At 37.9% G+C, this 16,835-nt stretch overlaps 1 protein-coding gene across 1 annotated transcript; it reads right to left on the reverse strand.

Annotated features, from left to right (window-relative positions):
- Positions 1-3,481: 3,481 nt before the first annotated feature.
- Positions 3,482-14,494, reverse strand: CCNB1IP1 (cyclin B1 interacting protein 1). Its single transcript, XM_077770302.1, is given in 4 exon segments — positions 3,482-4,362; positions 6,561-6,894; positions 12,854-13,186; positions 14,449-14,494. Coding segments are annotated over 3 exon segments (834 nt in total). The 5' UTR covers positions 13,151-13,186; positions 14,449-14,494; the 3' UTR covers positions 3,482-4,159.
- Between the last annotated feature and the right edge of the window lie 2,341 nt (positions 14,495-16,835).

The raw sequence follows: 16,835 nt of genomic DNA on the forward strand, positions 1-16,835 counted from the left end.
TAGGAGTAACTGGCTTCTGGACATTAATTTTAATTAGTTTGAAAAAACATCATTTAGTACCAAATGTATAAACATTCATTATGCTAAGCTGTGAAATCAGCTTTATAACTGATCAGCTAAACAACAGTCATCCTTTAAAAACAAGAAAATGGTAGTAGAAATCCCAAAGAATAAAGAAGAAACTACTAAAGGTCACATTTACTAATCTGCACCGTATCTCCAGTCTTAGGGCACCCCAAGTGGCTGAAAGGAGGAAAAGCAGAGGTGATGATGTTGGAAATGGGTGTTTTTGTTTTTTTTTTTTAATGTTTACTTACTTTTGAGAGAGAGACAGAGCATGAGTGGGGGAGGGTCAGAGAGAGAGGGAGGCAAAGAATCCAAAGCTGGTTCCAGGCTCTGAGCTGTCAGCACAGAGCCTGACACAGGCTGGAACCCACAGACCATGGGATCATGACCTGAGGCGAAGCCGGGTGCTTAACGGACTGAGCCACCCAGGTGCCCCAGAAAAGGGTACTTCTTAACTTGTGGCCCCATTTGTGCTTTAAGGCAATGCAGCGTCTAGAAGAGAGAAAAATGCCTGAAGCTGGAATTTAAAACAAAAGTTTTTGGTTCACATGGCAAGGAGGCCCTTATGAACAGCAGAATCAGTAAATCCAGAAGTCAGGGCTGGAGTCTACCTCATGAACTAGAGGGTTTCTTCTGGTCTTCCAAGTTCTTTTAAAATTTCTTCAAGTTTTTTAGCCAGGTTTGATATGTCGTAATTCTGAGCCATATATATTCCAACCACACTGCCAAAAGTAAATCCAAGCAGGAACTAGAGCATGGTGTCTGCAAGGAGGGCGAGGAGGGTGTGAAGGGTAATTAGGAGTTGGTTTTCAAGGAAAGGCACCAGGCCGGACCAACTTAACCCGATGCCTGTAGCTCAAAGGAGATGCTGTATAATCACTTTTGAGTTCATAAACTTGTTTCTTTCCCAAATCCTGGAAACAAACTACTCTCAGCTTAATTGCATGTATATTTTTGTTCCATTTCTTTCTTATTTATTTATTTGGAGGGACAGCACCAGCAGAAGATGGGCAGATAGAGTGGGGACAGAGGATCTGAAGCTGGCTCCCCACTGACTGGCTAACAACAGCTGGTGATGTGGGACTCAAACTCAACAAACTGCAAGTTCATGACACGAGCCAATGTCTGACATTCAACAGAAACACCCAGGCACTTCTGTTCTCTATCTTTCTACGTATACCAAGATTGTAATACACTTTCCCCTGCCAAAAAAAGGACAGGATAAGACAGTGTTCAGTCTGTGTTGTAAGTTTAAAATTTTGAAGGAAATTTGTCTATTTTCCAAACTTATTTTCTGAGTGGGATTTTATCATTTGAACACACTATCCTAATAAGCCCACTATGCTCAAGATGGTATCATGAAAGCTGTAACATTCTTAATTCCAATGCCAATATATTGTCAGACTATATCTAGAATACATAAGAAACCATGACTATCTCTGTAAAGGGAAATGGGGACCAAGAGTGGTCAGTGGGCAAACAAAATTCTTTTGCTGTGTACACTTTTGGATTATGTACATGTACTATCTACTTAAAGACAAACATAATTTTTAAAGTTTTTTTAAATATTTATTTATTTTTGAGGTGGGGGAGGTGCAGAGAGGGAGAGAGAATTGCAAGGCATTAGCGACGAGCCAGATGTGGAGCTCAAACTCAGGAACCATGAGATCCTGACCGGAGTCAAAATCGAGTCAGATGCTTAATTGACTGAACTACCGACGCACCCCAGAAATAAACATAATTTTTATGTTTATTTATTTAACATTTAACATTTATTCAGTTTTGAAAGAGACAGAGAGGAGCGTGAGTGGGGGAGGGGCAGAGAGACAAGGAGAATCTGAAGCAGGCTCCAGGCTGTCAACACACAGCTGGACTCGGGGTCAAACCCACAAACCATGAGATCATGACCTGAGCTAAAGTCGGCCACTTAACCAATACAGCCACCCAGGCGCCCTGGTAAACACAATTTCTAAATAAAATATTAGTTGCTTCTACATAGACTATCTCTGAAAGAGACACCAGACACTGACAACAGCGGCTTTAAGAAAAGTGAAGTGACTGGGGAACAGGAGTGAAAGGGATCTCACTCTATACTTTTTTGTACCTTCGTGCCATGTGAACATAGTAAACTCTTCGGTAGCTTTTTAAAGTAGCGTGTAATAGTCCTAATAAAGTCTACTTTTTAATTATAGCTTATTTGTATCTCTTTTAAAACATTTTTTAAATGTTTTATTTATTACTGAGAGAGAGGCAGCATGAGCAGGGGAGGGTCAGAGAGAGAGGGAGACACAGAATCTGAAACAGGCTCCAGGTTCTGAGCTGGCAGTCAGCACAGAGCCTGTTGCGGGGCTCAAACCCACAAACTGTGAGATCATGACCTGAGCCGAAGTCGGTTGCTTAACGGACTAAGTCATCCAGGTGCTCCAGCTTATTTGTATTTCAAACTGATCCTGTGAACCTAACAAAAGCAAAGGTTCAAGGCAGAAATCATGAAATACATAAAATTATTTCCCCAAACCATTTTCCAACAAAATTTAAAACTGCTTAAGGAAAAAAAAATACTTTGTAACATAATTTATAAAATCCATGTTAACAGTTATGAAATATGGAGAGGGTTTTTAAAACTTTTAAGTCAGGATTTTCCATCCTCTTTCTCAGATGCCATATTAACTTTGGAATAGAATAAAAAAATTTTTGAGGTTATATTCTAAACTACTAAGGAAGAAAACGTTACTTGCTTGCTGTCCAATTATGTAAAGCCAGGGTATTTACTTGCCTTTCTATAACTAAATATAAAAACATCTTCAAATGCTTTCAGTACAACTTTATTACTCACACAACAATGGGATTGGCATTTTGGGTAATCCCATTGTAATTCCTCCCAAACCAATAAAAATAATAAAATTTAAGAGGTAGAAAAGGCCTACAAGATAATTTAATTCAGTCCTTCATTTTACAGATGTAGAAACAAATTCCCAGAAAGTTTAAATTCAAACTCACCACCAATGTATGAGGGAAAAAAACAATTAAAACCCAGATGTTCTGCCTCTGCAACCAGTATGCTTTCAAGTCACACCTAAAGGGGATGTAAGGTAATTGAAAGTGTCCTTCAAATTTCTTTCTTGGCTCCACATTTTTTATTTTTTTAAATTAACATCTATTAATTTTTGAGAGACGGAGCGTGAGCAGGAGAGGGACAGAGAGAGGGAGACACAGAATCCAAAGCGGGCTCCAGGCTCTGAGCTGTTAACATAGAGCCCCCAATGCGGGGCTCAAACCCACGCACCATGAGATCATGACCTGAGCCAAAGCAGGAAGCTTAACTGAGCCAACCAGGTGCCTCTTGGCTCCACATTTTAAATAAGTAATCTGTGACAGTGGTCAGAAACGCTATTTAATAAAGGAAAACAAGGAATAAATCTTTAATAAGTATTTTAATTCATATAATCTCTTGAGATCAGTAACATATTGTTTAAGTTTTCTGTGTAAGAGTGCATTCCTAAATAGGCCCAAGGCAACTGCTGGCAAAACAGTTAAAGAGTAATTTCATTTTAAAATGAATGCCAAAAATCAACTTTACAAAATAACTTTATCAATGTGAGTCATTTTAAAAAGAAATAATAAGACTTGACATACATGTATCAAATTGTACTCTCATTCACTGACATTAGCACACCTCCACAAACAAATTAATACAAGGTCAAATACATAAATATATGCATAAATACCAGAACCCAGAGTGACATGTAGACATATACCACAGGTGCTTACATACATATACATAAACATGTAGTCCAGTCAGATATAACCCAAACGGAAAACAAATGGTGATCTACAAAACACTCAATAATATTGTACCCTTTTCATTGCTTGTGAAAACAGTTCACAATAAAATTGAGTTTAATATAATGCTCATCCCTTAAATAATGGAAACAGAAAAAGAAACCAGGCTCTAAAGTCATTCCTATAGACATTTAGTTTCTCATAAAAATGTAATAGCACAGAGGATGGGGACTCCTACCCTAACTAGAATAAAGATAATTTGCTAAAAGAGACCACTGATAGTGAACAGAGAAACGTTCTGTAAAATGAGCTAAATTCTTTTCACTTTAAAGGCCCTGCTAGAGATTTGCTGCTGCTCTACTTCACGACTTGGGGAGGCAAAACTAAAAAAGCTGTTGCTGGGTTCAGGAGCTGTGGGAGAACCCACAAAAAATGGTCTGAACTGAAAATCTCCATCTCCACCACCCCGATTTCGAACTGGTGTACCGTCCAAAGGAAACTTGGAGTTGTTCCCTAGGAAAAAAATAAAGAAAAAACTTAAGCATCCATTTGTTTATAGATCTTTAGGAACAAAAAGACAAAATTCATTTAATAAACATTTGAACAGAACACAAATCCTATGAGACAATAAAATATAAACTTAATACTGGATAAAGAAAAGGGCTATGATAGCTCCCAGTTCCTCCCCCAACCACAGTATATACTATAGCTTCTGTTGTGATGCACTTTTCGATACTTATGACCTCATCATCAAAAGTAATCTGACACAATGAAGTATATTTTTAGAAAAGTCAGAATTTACAATTCATAATTTTATTCTTTACCTATGTAATCTACTCCAAAAGAATTTTGTGTGTGTGTATGTGTATAAAACCTTTTGTCGGGGCGCCTGGGTGGCTCAGTCGGTTGGGCGTCCGACTTCGGCTCAGGTCATGATTCCGCGATTCGTGGGTTCGAGCCCCACATCCTCACCCACTGCAGAGCCCAATGCAGGGCTCAGTCTCACAACCATGAGATTATGACTGGAGCCAAAATCAAGAGTCAAAATGCTTAACTGGCTCCACCCAGGAGCCTCTAGATTAATTTATTTTTTAAGATTGCCATAAACACTATAGAAAATATATGGCAAGGATAAAAAACTGGCACATACTCATGGTCCAAGATTAGAAGAACACTAAGAAAAATCACACAGTAGATCTGATTAAATAAACATTTAACAATTTCCACTGAACCATTCTTTGGCTTCTACAAATTTTAAAGGGAATATGTAACTAAAAGAGAATGCTGACTGTATACCTGCTTCAAGCCAACAGCTGTAAAAAGAGGTAAAAGTAAAAAGGTAAGTGTGCATAAACAGTGGAACAGGACAGAAAAGGTGAATATAAAGAAATCAAAATAAATGTGGATCGTAATAAGGAAAAATATCTACAGGGGCGCCCGGGTGATTCAGTCGGTTAAGCATCCGACTTCAGCTCAGGTCATGATCTCATGGTTTGTGGGTTCAAGCCCCGCATCGGGCTCTGTGCTGACAGCTAGCTCAGAGCCTGGAGCCTGCTTCTGATTCTGTGTCTCCCTCTCTCTCTGACCCTCCCCTGCTCACTCTGTCTCTCTCTCCCTCTCTCTCAGACGTAAATAAAACATTAAAAAAATTTTTTTTTAAAAAAAGGAAAAATATCTACAATGTTAATATACAATAACATTTTAATTGACTAAATTATAATTATGATCAACTTAAATTTAAGCAAAAATTTGTTTCTGTTTCAATTCTTATTTCTGAGATTTTTCATCTTACTTCCTGCCTTTTCTAGATCTCTTCCCCCACTAAATCTTTTTCCTCAGCCTGTAATTCAAAATGAAACCCAGGAAACTTCACTTTTTTACATTCCAAAAATAATTTATACTAATGGCATAGCAAAAATTTATTAAATTCTGTTATATCAAGAATAGTGTAAAGGGGAGAACTCAGGAAGAGACTGGAGTTTCACTGCATCTGCCAAGGGACCTAACAAGCAGAAAAGAACTGGTATCTTCCTAGATTGTGTACTTTCAGAAGGCAGGAATCCTATCTGCATAATCTTTAAATTCTTGTTGCCTAGAATTATGTGTAGCAAACTAGCACATGAAGTATGTTTGTTAAATATTTGATGAGTAAAGACACTAAAGCAAACCAACAATAACTTAAGAACTGAACAATCAGTATAGGCCTGTGAAAGAAAATGAAACATGGACTTCTTGAGGATAGGAAATGGTTGAGTAGACTCTGAAAATAGTTCCATAACCTTGACTAATTTACTTAAACTTTCTGTGCCTCAGTTTTCTCATCTGTAAAATAGGGATAATAACTACTTCATAAAGTTTTAAAAATAAAATGAATACATGTAAAATTATAAAAGTACTAGTACTTTGTAAGGAATCAGAAACTGGCAGCTAATATTATTATCACGGCAAGGAAATAGTTTTTCACTTAAATTATCGATTTTCAAACTTATTTTGAAGAGATTTACTCTCTATGATGAAGATGTAACTTAACCACAAGCAAATAAAAATAGATAAAAGCAAAGATGTACATGTTGAGACTGGATGCAGAACCTGGATGAAGAGCCTACTACCACTCTAGGCCTTTGGAATCCCCACTGACTTCCTGGAACTGTGCAAAACATAATGTGAAAGATTTAAAGAATAGTTATTGGATATTATATGTCCTTTCTTACCTAATGAAAAGCCAAAAACACCAGATTGTGCAATCATGGATGGTTCAAGGGTACTTTCTTGGTTAGCAATAGTGATGTTCCGCAGCCTAAGGCTATCATACAGGCCTTGGAGCTTTTGATACTGACGATTTCGCTCCATAAGTTTCTCAGAGATGTCACTGAACTTTTTCTTCTATTCTTCTAGCACTTTCTTCATGGAGGTGACTTCCCCCTTCATTGAAGTCAATTCTATACCCTTACTCTGTATTTGCTGAGTATATATCTTCTCCATCTGTTTCAGATGGCCCTCAGCCTTGCTGAAATTGTATTCTTGATAGAGACGCTCCTGATGTACCTGTCCCAAGAGAGAGAAAAAGAGATTTTTAAGGTAATAAAGTACAAAGTTATATACTATAAAACTTTTCACAAACAAACAAAAAAAAGATTTATACCAGAATGTTATTAATTTTAACATTTAGAACCAGGTTAAGAAGGAATCTAGATGTACAACTGGAATAGAAAATAATACAGGATGTCACTAAATGCATAGTAAAAACTAGAGGAATACTGTCAAACTGCTACCATTATACCAACAAAAGAAATATTTGTCTAACCCCAAAAAGTGACATGTAGTCTTAAAGTCTTTAAGAAATATAAATTTCGGGGCGCCTGGGTGGCTTAGTCGGTTAAGCGTCTGACTTTCGCTTAGGTCATGATCTCGCGGTTCGTGGGTTCGAGCCCTGCATCGGGCTCTGTGCTGACTGCCAGCTCAGAGCCTGGAGCCTGTTTCAGTCTGTGACTCCCTCTCTCTCTGACCCTCCCCTGCTCACACTGTCTCTCTCTCTCTCTCCTAGAAATAAAAAACATTAAAAAAAAAGAAATATAAATTTCATATTTCAAGTAATCCATAGTGCAAAGAAAAGATTATAAGACAGCCTCCAATGATCCCTCCTGCCTTATTGTACTTAGATCCTCCCCTACAATATAGACAGAAACTATGACTACATACAGGAAAAATGACAGGATGCTGCTACATAAGACTTTAATAAAGTTGGCCTTAGTAGCACACTCTCTTGCTGGCTTGTAAAAGCAAGTAGCCATGTTGCAAAGGCTAAGGCCAAGTAACTGAGCACAGCCTTTGGGCAACAGCTGGCAAAATACTGAGGTCACAATGAATTTAAACATAAAACTATACACAACCTTCACAAAAATTAACTCAAAATGGATCGGAGAACTAATGTAAACATAATATATTCCTATAAGATAACAGAGGAGAAAATGAAAATGATCTTAAGTTTAATGGTGACTTTTTAGATGCAACAGCAAAAGGCACAATCTATTAAAGAACTAATAAGCTAGACTTCATTAAAGTTAAAATTTTCTGCTGTGCAAACGACAATGTCAAGAGAATGAAAAGACAAACCACAGACTGAGAAATATTTGTAAAAGACATCTGGGGGCACCTGGGTGGCTGTCAGTTAAGCATCAGACTTCAGCTCAGGTCATGATCTCATGGTTCTTTTTTCTTAATAAAATACCTTCCTTTTTTTTTACAAATAGTTTATTGTCAAGTTGGTTTCCATGTAACACCCAGTGCTCATCCCCACAAGTGCCCCTCTCCATGCCCATCCCCCCTCCCCCCCAATCCATCAGTCCTCAGTTTTTCTCAGCATTCAAGAGTCTCTCATGATTTGCCTCTCCCCCTTTTTCCTCCCACTATTTCCCCTCTTCTTCTCCCCCATGGTCCTCCATTAAGTTCCTCCTAATCCTCCTATACATGCAAACATATGATATTTGTCCTTTTCTGCCTGACTTATTTTGCTCAGCATAACACCCTCAAGATCCATCCATGTTGCTACACATGGCCAGATTTCATTTTTTCCCATTGCCATGTAGTATTCCATCGTATAGATAAACCACATCTTCTTGATCTCATGGTTCTTAAGCTCGAGCCCGCTTCAGATCCTCTTGTCTCCCTCTCTCTCTGCCCCTCCCCTGCTCATACTCTCTCTCAAAAATAAATATAAATATTTAAAAAGAACCATATCTGGGGCACGTAAGTGGTACAGTCTGTTAAGCCCCCAATTTTGGCTCAGGTCATGATATCACAGTTTGTGAGTTCAGGCCCCGTATCAGGTTCTGTGCTGACAGCTCAGAGCCTGGAACCTGATTTGGATTCTGTATCTCCCTCTCTCTCTCCTCTTCCCTGCTCATGCTTCTCTTTGTCTGTCAAAAATAAACATTAAAAAGTTAAAAAAAAAACCCGTATCTGATAAAAGTCTGTCTTCCAAAACATACAAAGAACTCTTAGAACTTAACAATAAAACAAATAATCCAATTTAAATAATCAGTCATAAACCTTAGTAGGTTTTCACCAAAGATATACAGATGTAAAATGAGCATATGAAAAGATATCCCATATCATGTCATCAGGGAAATGCAAATTAAAACAATGAGAGATACCACTACACCCCTATTAGAATGGCCCAAATCCAGAACACTTATAACTCCAAATACTAGCAGGATATGGAGCAAAAGCAACTCTCCTTCACTGCTGGCAGAAATACAAAATGTTATGTTACAGCCATTTTGGAAGGCAGATTGGCAGTTTCTTATAAAACCAAACATACTCTTATGATATAATCCAGAAATCATGTTCTTTGGTATTTATCCAAAGGAACTGAAAACATGTCTTGCACACAAATGTTTATAGCAGCTGTATTCATTATTACCAAAACTTGGAAGCAACTTTCAGTAAGTGAATGGATAAATAAACTGTGGTACATCTAACAACATAATATTAACATTAAAAGGATATGAACTATCAAGCCATGAACAAACAAAGGAAACTTAAATGCATATTACTAAGTTAAAGAAGCCAATTAAAACAAGTACAAACTGTATGATTCCAAATATGTGACAGTCTGAAAAAGGCAAAACTATGGAAATAGTAAAAAGATCAGTGCTTGCCAGGTGTTAGGGGAAAGGAGGGATAAATAGACAGTGCACAGAGGACTTTTAGAGCAGTAAAACTACTCTGGATGATATTATTATGATGGATACATATCATTATACAGTTGTCTAAATTCACAGAATGTATAGCACAGGGAGAACCCTAATATAAACTCTGGACTTTGCATGATAGTGACTTATCAATGTAGGTCCATCAGTTGGAACAAATGTACCATCCCAGTGGCAGATGTTGATAATGGGAGACTACACATGTATGGGAGACAAAAGATACATGGGAAATCTTTGCACCTTCCTCTTAATTTTGCTATAAACCTAAAACTGCTTTAAATATAAAGTCACTTAAAAAAATAACAACAAGGCATCTGACGTTGGCTCAGCTCATGATCTCACAGTCTGTGGGTTCGAACCCCGTGTCGGGATCTGTGCTGACATCTCAGAGCCTGGAGCCTGCTTCATTCAGATTCTGTGTCTCCCTCTCTGCCCCTCCCTTGCTCACTCTCTTTCTCTGTCTCTCAAAAATAAAATAAAGACATAAAAAAACAACAACAAAAATAAGGCCCTCAGTTTCACATTCCACTAGGAAGTAAATGCTGCCAGCATGAGCCTGGAAGCAGATCTTTCCTGAGCTGATGAGATTGCAGTCCCTGTCAACATTTTCATTATAGTTTTGAGAACCTAAGCAGAGTCTATGCCTGAACTCTTGATCTATACAAACTGAGAGAATAAACATACGTTGTTTTAAGCCACTAAATTTGTTGATTAAGCCCTTAAATTTGTTACACATATACAACTATTATATACAGACACAAATCTTAGCTTATCGCTAGATGCACTATCCTTTAAATACTAACAAAAATGAAATATGAGTACTCACCTTTAAAATTTTTTTTTTTAATCTGCCCATTCAATATAGTGTGATGTAACTCCAAGTCTGGTTACCAGTCCCTTCTATGTAGACCCACAGGACTCTGTATTTTCCTTACAAGGTACACATTACAAATATATTCTAAATGTCTGGGTTTTTAAAAAAATCTTTATCACCACTAAACCATAGCTTCCTTGAAACTTATATATTTTATTCATTGCTGTATACTCAGCACCTAAGAAGGTGCATGAAATATAAATGTTTCCTGAAAATATTTGAATAACTAAATAGGAAATAAAAATTATTTCTGGCTACCTTAACTAACTCATTCACTGGTTTCCACCATATCTGAAAAAATGAAAACAATAACACATATTCATGTTCAATCAATAGTATGCCCCAAATAGGAAGCCACTTTAACATATAGTTCGGGGTGCCTGGGTGGCTAAGTTGGTTAAGTGTCCAACTTCGGCTCGGGTTATGATCTCACAGTTCGTGGGTTCGAGCCCATCGGGCTCTGTGCTGACAGCTAGCTCAGAGCCTGGAGCCTGTTTCAGACTCTGTATCTCCCTCTCTCTCTGACCCTCCCCTGCTCATGCTGTCTCTCTCTCTCTCTCTCTCTCTCAGAAATAAATACAACATTTAATAAATAATAACTAAATAAATAAATAAATAAAAGTTCTCCACAGGAAAGTCTTTCTAAGAGGTACCAAAGCCAAAAATCATGAGTTAATAATGTGAACTTGATAGTAAGGATGTTCATCACAGTGGTTTTAATAAACTAGAAAAAAATTATGATACATTTCTATTATGTCAAAAAACCCCACAAGACTAATAAAAGATAAACGAAAAAGAAAATATCTTGCAACACCTGAGTTAAGTATATATAGAGAAATCTCAGCATGGCTGGGTGGCTCAGTTAGTTGGGCTTCTGACTTCAGCTCAGGTCATGATCTCAGTTTGTGAGTTCAAGCCCCATGTCAGGCTCTTTGCTAATAACAGCTCACAGAGGAAGCCTGCTTCAGGTACTGTGTCTGCCTAGATCTCTACCCCTCCCCCGCTCATGCAATGTCTCTCTCTCTCTCAAAGATGAATAAACATTAAAAAAAAAAAGAAAGAAAGAATTCTTACAATCAATAGGGAAAAAAACCTACAGAAACTGAAATAAGCAAACTACAGCAAGTAATTCATACAGGAAAACTACATGAAAAAATACAAGATGATGTTTTCAGCCTTTTAAAAGGTATCTAAGAAATGCATATTTAAACAAGATTCTACTTTATTCATTGGGTATGAAGAACCAAGCACCCTCATACACTTAAGTGACACAAAATGATATGGCCTAACTGGAGGACAATTTTAAAATACTGCAATTTGTGTGGCTTAGTCGGTTAAGCGTCCGACTTTCGCTTAGGTCATGATCTCGCGGTTCGTGGGTTCGAGCCCCGCGTCGGGCTCTGTGCTGACTGCCAGCTCGGAGCCTGGAGCCTGTTTCAGTCTGTGACTCCCTCTCTCTCTGACCCTCCCCTGCTCATGCTGTCTCTCTCTCTCTCCTAGAAATAAATAAAACATTGTAAAAACAAAACAAAACAAAAATACCGCAATTTGCAGGGCACCTGGCTGGTTCAGTTGGTAGAGCATGCAACTCTTGATCTGGGGGTTGTGAGTTTACGTCCCATGTTGAGCAGAGAGATTACTTAAAAATAAAATTTTTTAAAACTTAAACTTCCAAAACTTTGAAATGTATTCATCCACTTTTAGGAATTTAATATTAGCAAATAATTAAATATGTGTATTTGAGAAGAATGCTCATCACATTTTTTATAACTTGGAAATAATTTATGATACAATATAGCTATTAAAATTATTATAAAAATGGTGAATTTAAAAATACTAACATTTGTAGTAGTCATAATACACTGTCAATTTTAACTGATATTTTATCCTACTTTTGGACAAAATATGTATTTATATATATATATAACATATATTTATGCACAAAAAAGTCCAGTAATACACAAAGAAAAATATCAACAATGATCTCTGAGTTATGGAACTATGGGTGATTTTTTATTTTCTTCCCTTTATATTTCCAAAAATAAACATATTACTTAAAAAATTTTTTTTAAATGTTTATTTTTGAGAAAGACAGAAAGAGAGCATGAGCAGGGGAGGGGCAGAGAGAGAGGGAGACATAGAATCTGAAGCAGGTTTGAGGCTCCCAGCTGTCAGCACAGAGCTGACACGGGGCTCAAATGAACAAACGAGTAAATCATGACCTTAGCCAAAGTCGGACGCTTAACTGACTGAGCCACCCAGACGCCCCTAAACACATTACTTTTGAAAACAGTATTTATTAAAAAGAAAGTTCTCTACATATTCATAAAAAATAATACAAACACAGTGAAGGAAAAATATTAGAAGCTTCCACATACCTCAAATCACGCTCTCCAGAAAAACTAGCCTAAGCACTAACCTGATATGTCCAGAAGGCCAGTGCACGGGAGCTAATGTCCAACACAATCTCTGGTCGAAGTCCTGCCAATACCATGGCTTTATACTCCTCTGATGGACTGAGTTCTGTGCGGACGATGTCTAGCTTTCCAGAAAGGGTACTGTTGCAGGCAGGGCAGATAGCTGGTGAACGACTAAACTCACCACTGCCATGCTGATCACAGAAGATGTGAGAGCAGGCAGTGACCCATGCATAACCAGAGAGTTTGAGACGACACTTGCGATAATTACAAAGCAGCATGTCTTCACACAAAGACATAACAGAAAGTGAGGTCTCCAGAGGCTGAAAAGAATCCTAATAAGGGGTAAATGAAAAGGTCAAAGAAGTCAACTTGTAGAAAATGAAACAAATAATAAATAAACAGAGCATGTTTTCATTTTATTATGATAAAATAATGTATTTTATTGTTTTTGTAACTATCAATATATTACATTGATTTCAGTCACTCAACAATATTAACTGTGTTCCTTTGTGTCAACCTCTAGAAAGCCCATGAAAAAAAAATTTTAAGAAAAAAATTAGACACAAGTGGTCCAAATCTTACTAAAGCCAAATACGTACATGGAAAATAAAGCTTTTAAACATTTACAAAGTACAAATAAAAGTTAATTACACCCTTAGCCATTCCTCAATACCTGAATAAAAAAGCCAAATTACCTATCCATAGTCTGCCAGAATATTTTAGTATCACTTCTCACATGGCCGACATAAGTCCAAGCACTGATTTCAAAGTGTTTAAGTTTTATTTTTAGGTTTATCATAATACATTGATTTCTCAGATTCTTCACCTGTATTGCCTTAACTAAAAAACCAGTGGTAATCTGATGGTATTAAATGGAAAATCATTTAATTCGTCCAAGCAAATGACCATTATGAAACCTGAACAGCTATATGAAAGCTGCTTTATCATCAAACAATTCACCTATTAATATAAATACTATTGAAGGCTATACTTGCAATTTTTAAAAAAATGTAAAACTAAAAAAATGCTTTTAAGTTACTCTTCAATATAGCGTCCACTCTCACTGCTGTTTTACTAACCCAAACTGGACAGCAATATTCTGGATATATCAAAATTATATACTGTTATGAAATAATTGTGACACATCCATTATACACCAAGGAAAAATATTCACATCTCTCAACCAACAAATTCTGTCAAGAATGTTGCCTCAGTCACAAGGGTCGAGGAGGACGTTCTGACACCTTTACCTCAAAAGTGCCCGCTGAGGTAGTCTCCAAAAGTAAATGGCACTTTGGAGCCGGGGTTATAAGGCTTATATTATCTCCAACAAGGCTAACAGGCATAGGGGAAGCAGAAAAGGCTGGGACGTTTTAAAGCTGAGAGCCTCCTCAGGCAAACCAAGGGGTGCAGCTAATTTCAAATTTTCCCTGACTCGGGTAAATAAAGGGCCAATTTAGTGAGTTGTCCAAGTTACCGAGGGCCAAGTTTTTGAGAACTGGACTCACGGAAACGTCACTCTGGAGTTATTGGCCTGCTTTCTGTGCTCTATAGAGAAAACAGTAACAACAGTAGTATAAATAAAATAACTAACCCGACGCGCCCACAAAAAGCGCGGGAAAACGCCGTTGCCGCCACAGTTCCACAACTACACTAGCGAAGACTCGCCCTGCGTCTTCACTACGTCTGAGAGCGCGTGCGCGTGCGTGGGGTGCCCCGGAGCCTGCCGGTATGAGCACAGGGCTTCGGCCGCTCAGGATCCTGGGACGGGTCACGCTGTAGTACCCGGACTTGGACATGTGTTCTCTGCGCAGGCGCTCACCAGGCGCTGTGAGGGTGCGAATCGCACGGAGTGTGGTCTAGGTTCTCCGCTACGGAGCCCCATGGATGCGGTCATTGAATGCCCTTCACTGCCCTCAACTGGCAGAAGAGTAACATCCTAGCTATCCTGGGTGTAACAGTTGAGGTCATAGTCTCCCGATTTAAGAGGAAGGAGGAGGCGAGGGGCAGTTGAGAAGCTAACAGGGCCTCTGAGTACACAGGGGTTTGTCCTAGAGCACTTGGGGAGGACCAGCTGGGCAGCACAAACTTGCTAAGTAGGAAAAAGTCCCGGAAATGTGATTCCCGTAACTGGATAGCTATCACCTCCACGTTCTAGATCTGCCATTATAGAACGATGTGTATATCATCTTTCTAGCTTTTACACATCCTCTGTATACATTTAAGAACAGAACTTCTCCTTGGTTCATAATCTGTGCTTCAAACATTCATGACAGCGCCTGAAGTGAAGCGAGAGGATCAGGTGTCACAGCTTTTTTGAGGTGATCTGCCTGTGTGCGCTCCTGGACCTACTTTTAACTGTTTAAATATTTATGCCCATTTTACCCTGATTATGTCACCTATCAATTTCTGTTCTGTGTAACCTGTGTTTTTCTGCTCAATCTATAGGAGTCGATTGGAATTCATATTAGAAACTAAGCTCAAGAATGCTTGAGGGGTCCTGAGAATACAAGCCTTAAAGCTGTCTTTTGCACCTGTCTACATAACGTGACCCCAGCCACCTGACACCAAAGCCCTGTAAAACCCCTTTATGGGTTGTAAATCTCTAATACTAACCCTTTCTTCTTCATACAAAAACCTATCCTAATCACATGACTTTTGGTGAGTTTTCTGTCGACTTGTAACTTGTTCACAGTAATCAGAAAGGGTCATCTTGGCCTTTGCATACATTTCCTAAAATGTCTTCTGAGAGTTTAGAGTGGTAACTTAATTCTAGTGTTACAAATTGGATTCATACAAAAGTGGATGTCTGTGTAAATTCTAACATCTATTTTGCAGATCTGAGCCTTTTATACATTTTCTGATTTTAACTTTGCCAAATATAGAACAAAAAGGTAGAATCTAATTTAAAGTTAAAAAACACAAAGCATTCAAATTCAACCAGCACTTAACTTTGTGACCTAACTTACCTCTGTACTGCAACATGATCTCTTCCTACTTCATCAAGACCACTGATTCCCCAAACTTTAGTGTTCCCCACACAATTTTCCTTCTAAAATCAGTTTCAAATTTCCAACCCATTTGGCTAAAAGCCTATAGGAATAACATACACATTGTGTGTGTGTGTGTTTTGTTTGTTTTTGGTTTTTTTTGCTAACACATTTTGCCAGACAGAATAAAAGGGGGCAGGAGGCTACAAAGATTTAGTATCCCAGTAATCTGGAACACAAGGAAGTGAACTAACCTGCTTCTTAGTGGCATTGTGTCCTCTTCTGTTATGGCAAACCCTCTATTGCCTTCACTGGCTCTTTTCCAGAGTGCTTCTGAGGATGAGATTACTGAAATCAATCAAGGCTGAGATACAAAGACCCATCCACCAAGAAGAGCTTTTTAAAATACTGGTTTTTATTGTTAAGTATCAAACATACAAAAAATGTGAATGACCATCATGCAGCTTTAATAAACTGAAATCTTTCTCAAATTTGATTCTTTTTAATGAAGTAACATATTACAAATATAACTGAAGTCTGTCCATTTTCCTCCTACCTCTCCAGAGGTAAATAAATATTGGTATTTGATAATACAGATTTTGGTATTTATCATTCTCATGCATGCTAAAGATCAATCTTCATTTGCATGTCCTAAAACCACTAAACCTTATTATAGCACGTATCGCTTTGCCATTTTATTAACTGTTTTTGAGGTGTAGTCAAGTTAATATACATACCTTGTACTAATTCATTTTAACAGCCAAATACTAAAAATTTACCACAATTTATCATTTCTTCTAATAGACATTCCTTCCAGGTTTATACAATTAAAAACACTTCAAAAAACTTTCTGTACATGTCTCCTTGAATACTCATGCCAAGAATCCCTATAGAACATAATACCCAGAGGCTGGATTCATGTATAGATGAACTTCAAATAAATTTCACTAGCACCAGCAAAGATGAGAGCACACTGCTTCAGACTCAGCAA

Source organism: Crocuta crocuta, unplaced genomic scaffold (assembly GCF_008692635.1).
Source record: "Crocuta crocuta isolate KB4526 unplaced genomic scaffold, BGI_CrCroc_1.0 scaffold175, whole genome shotgun sequence".
Lineage (NCBI taxonomy): Eukaryota > Metazoa > Chordata > Mammalia > Carnivora > Hyaenidae > Crocuta > Crocuta crocuta.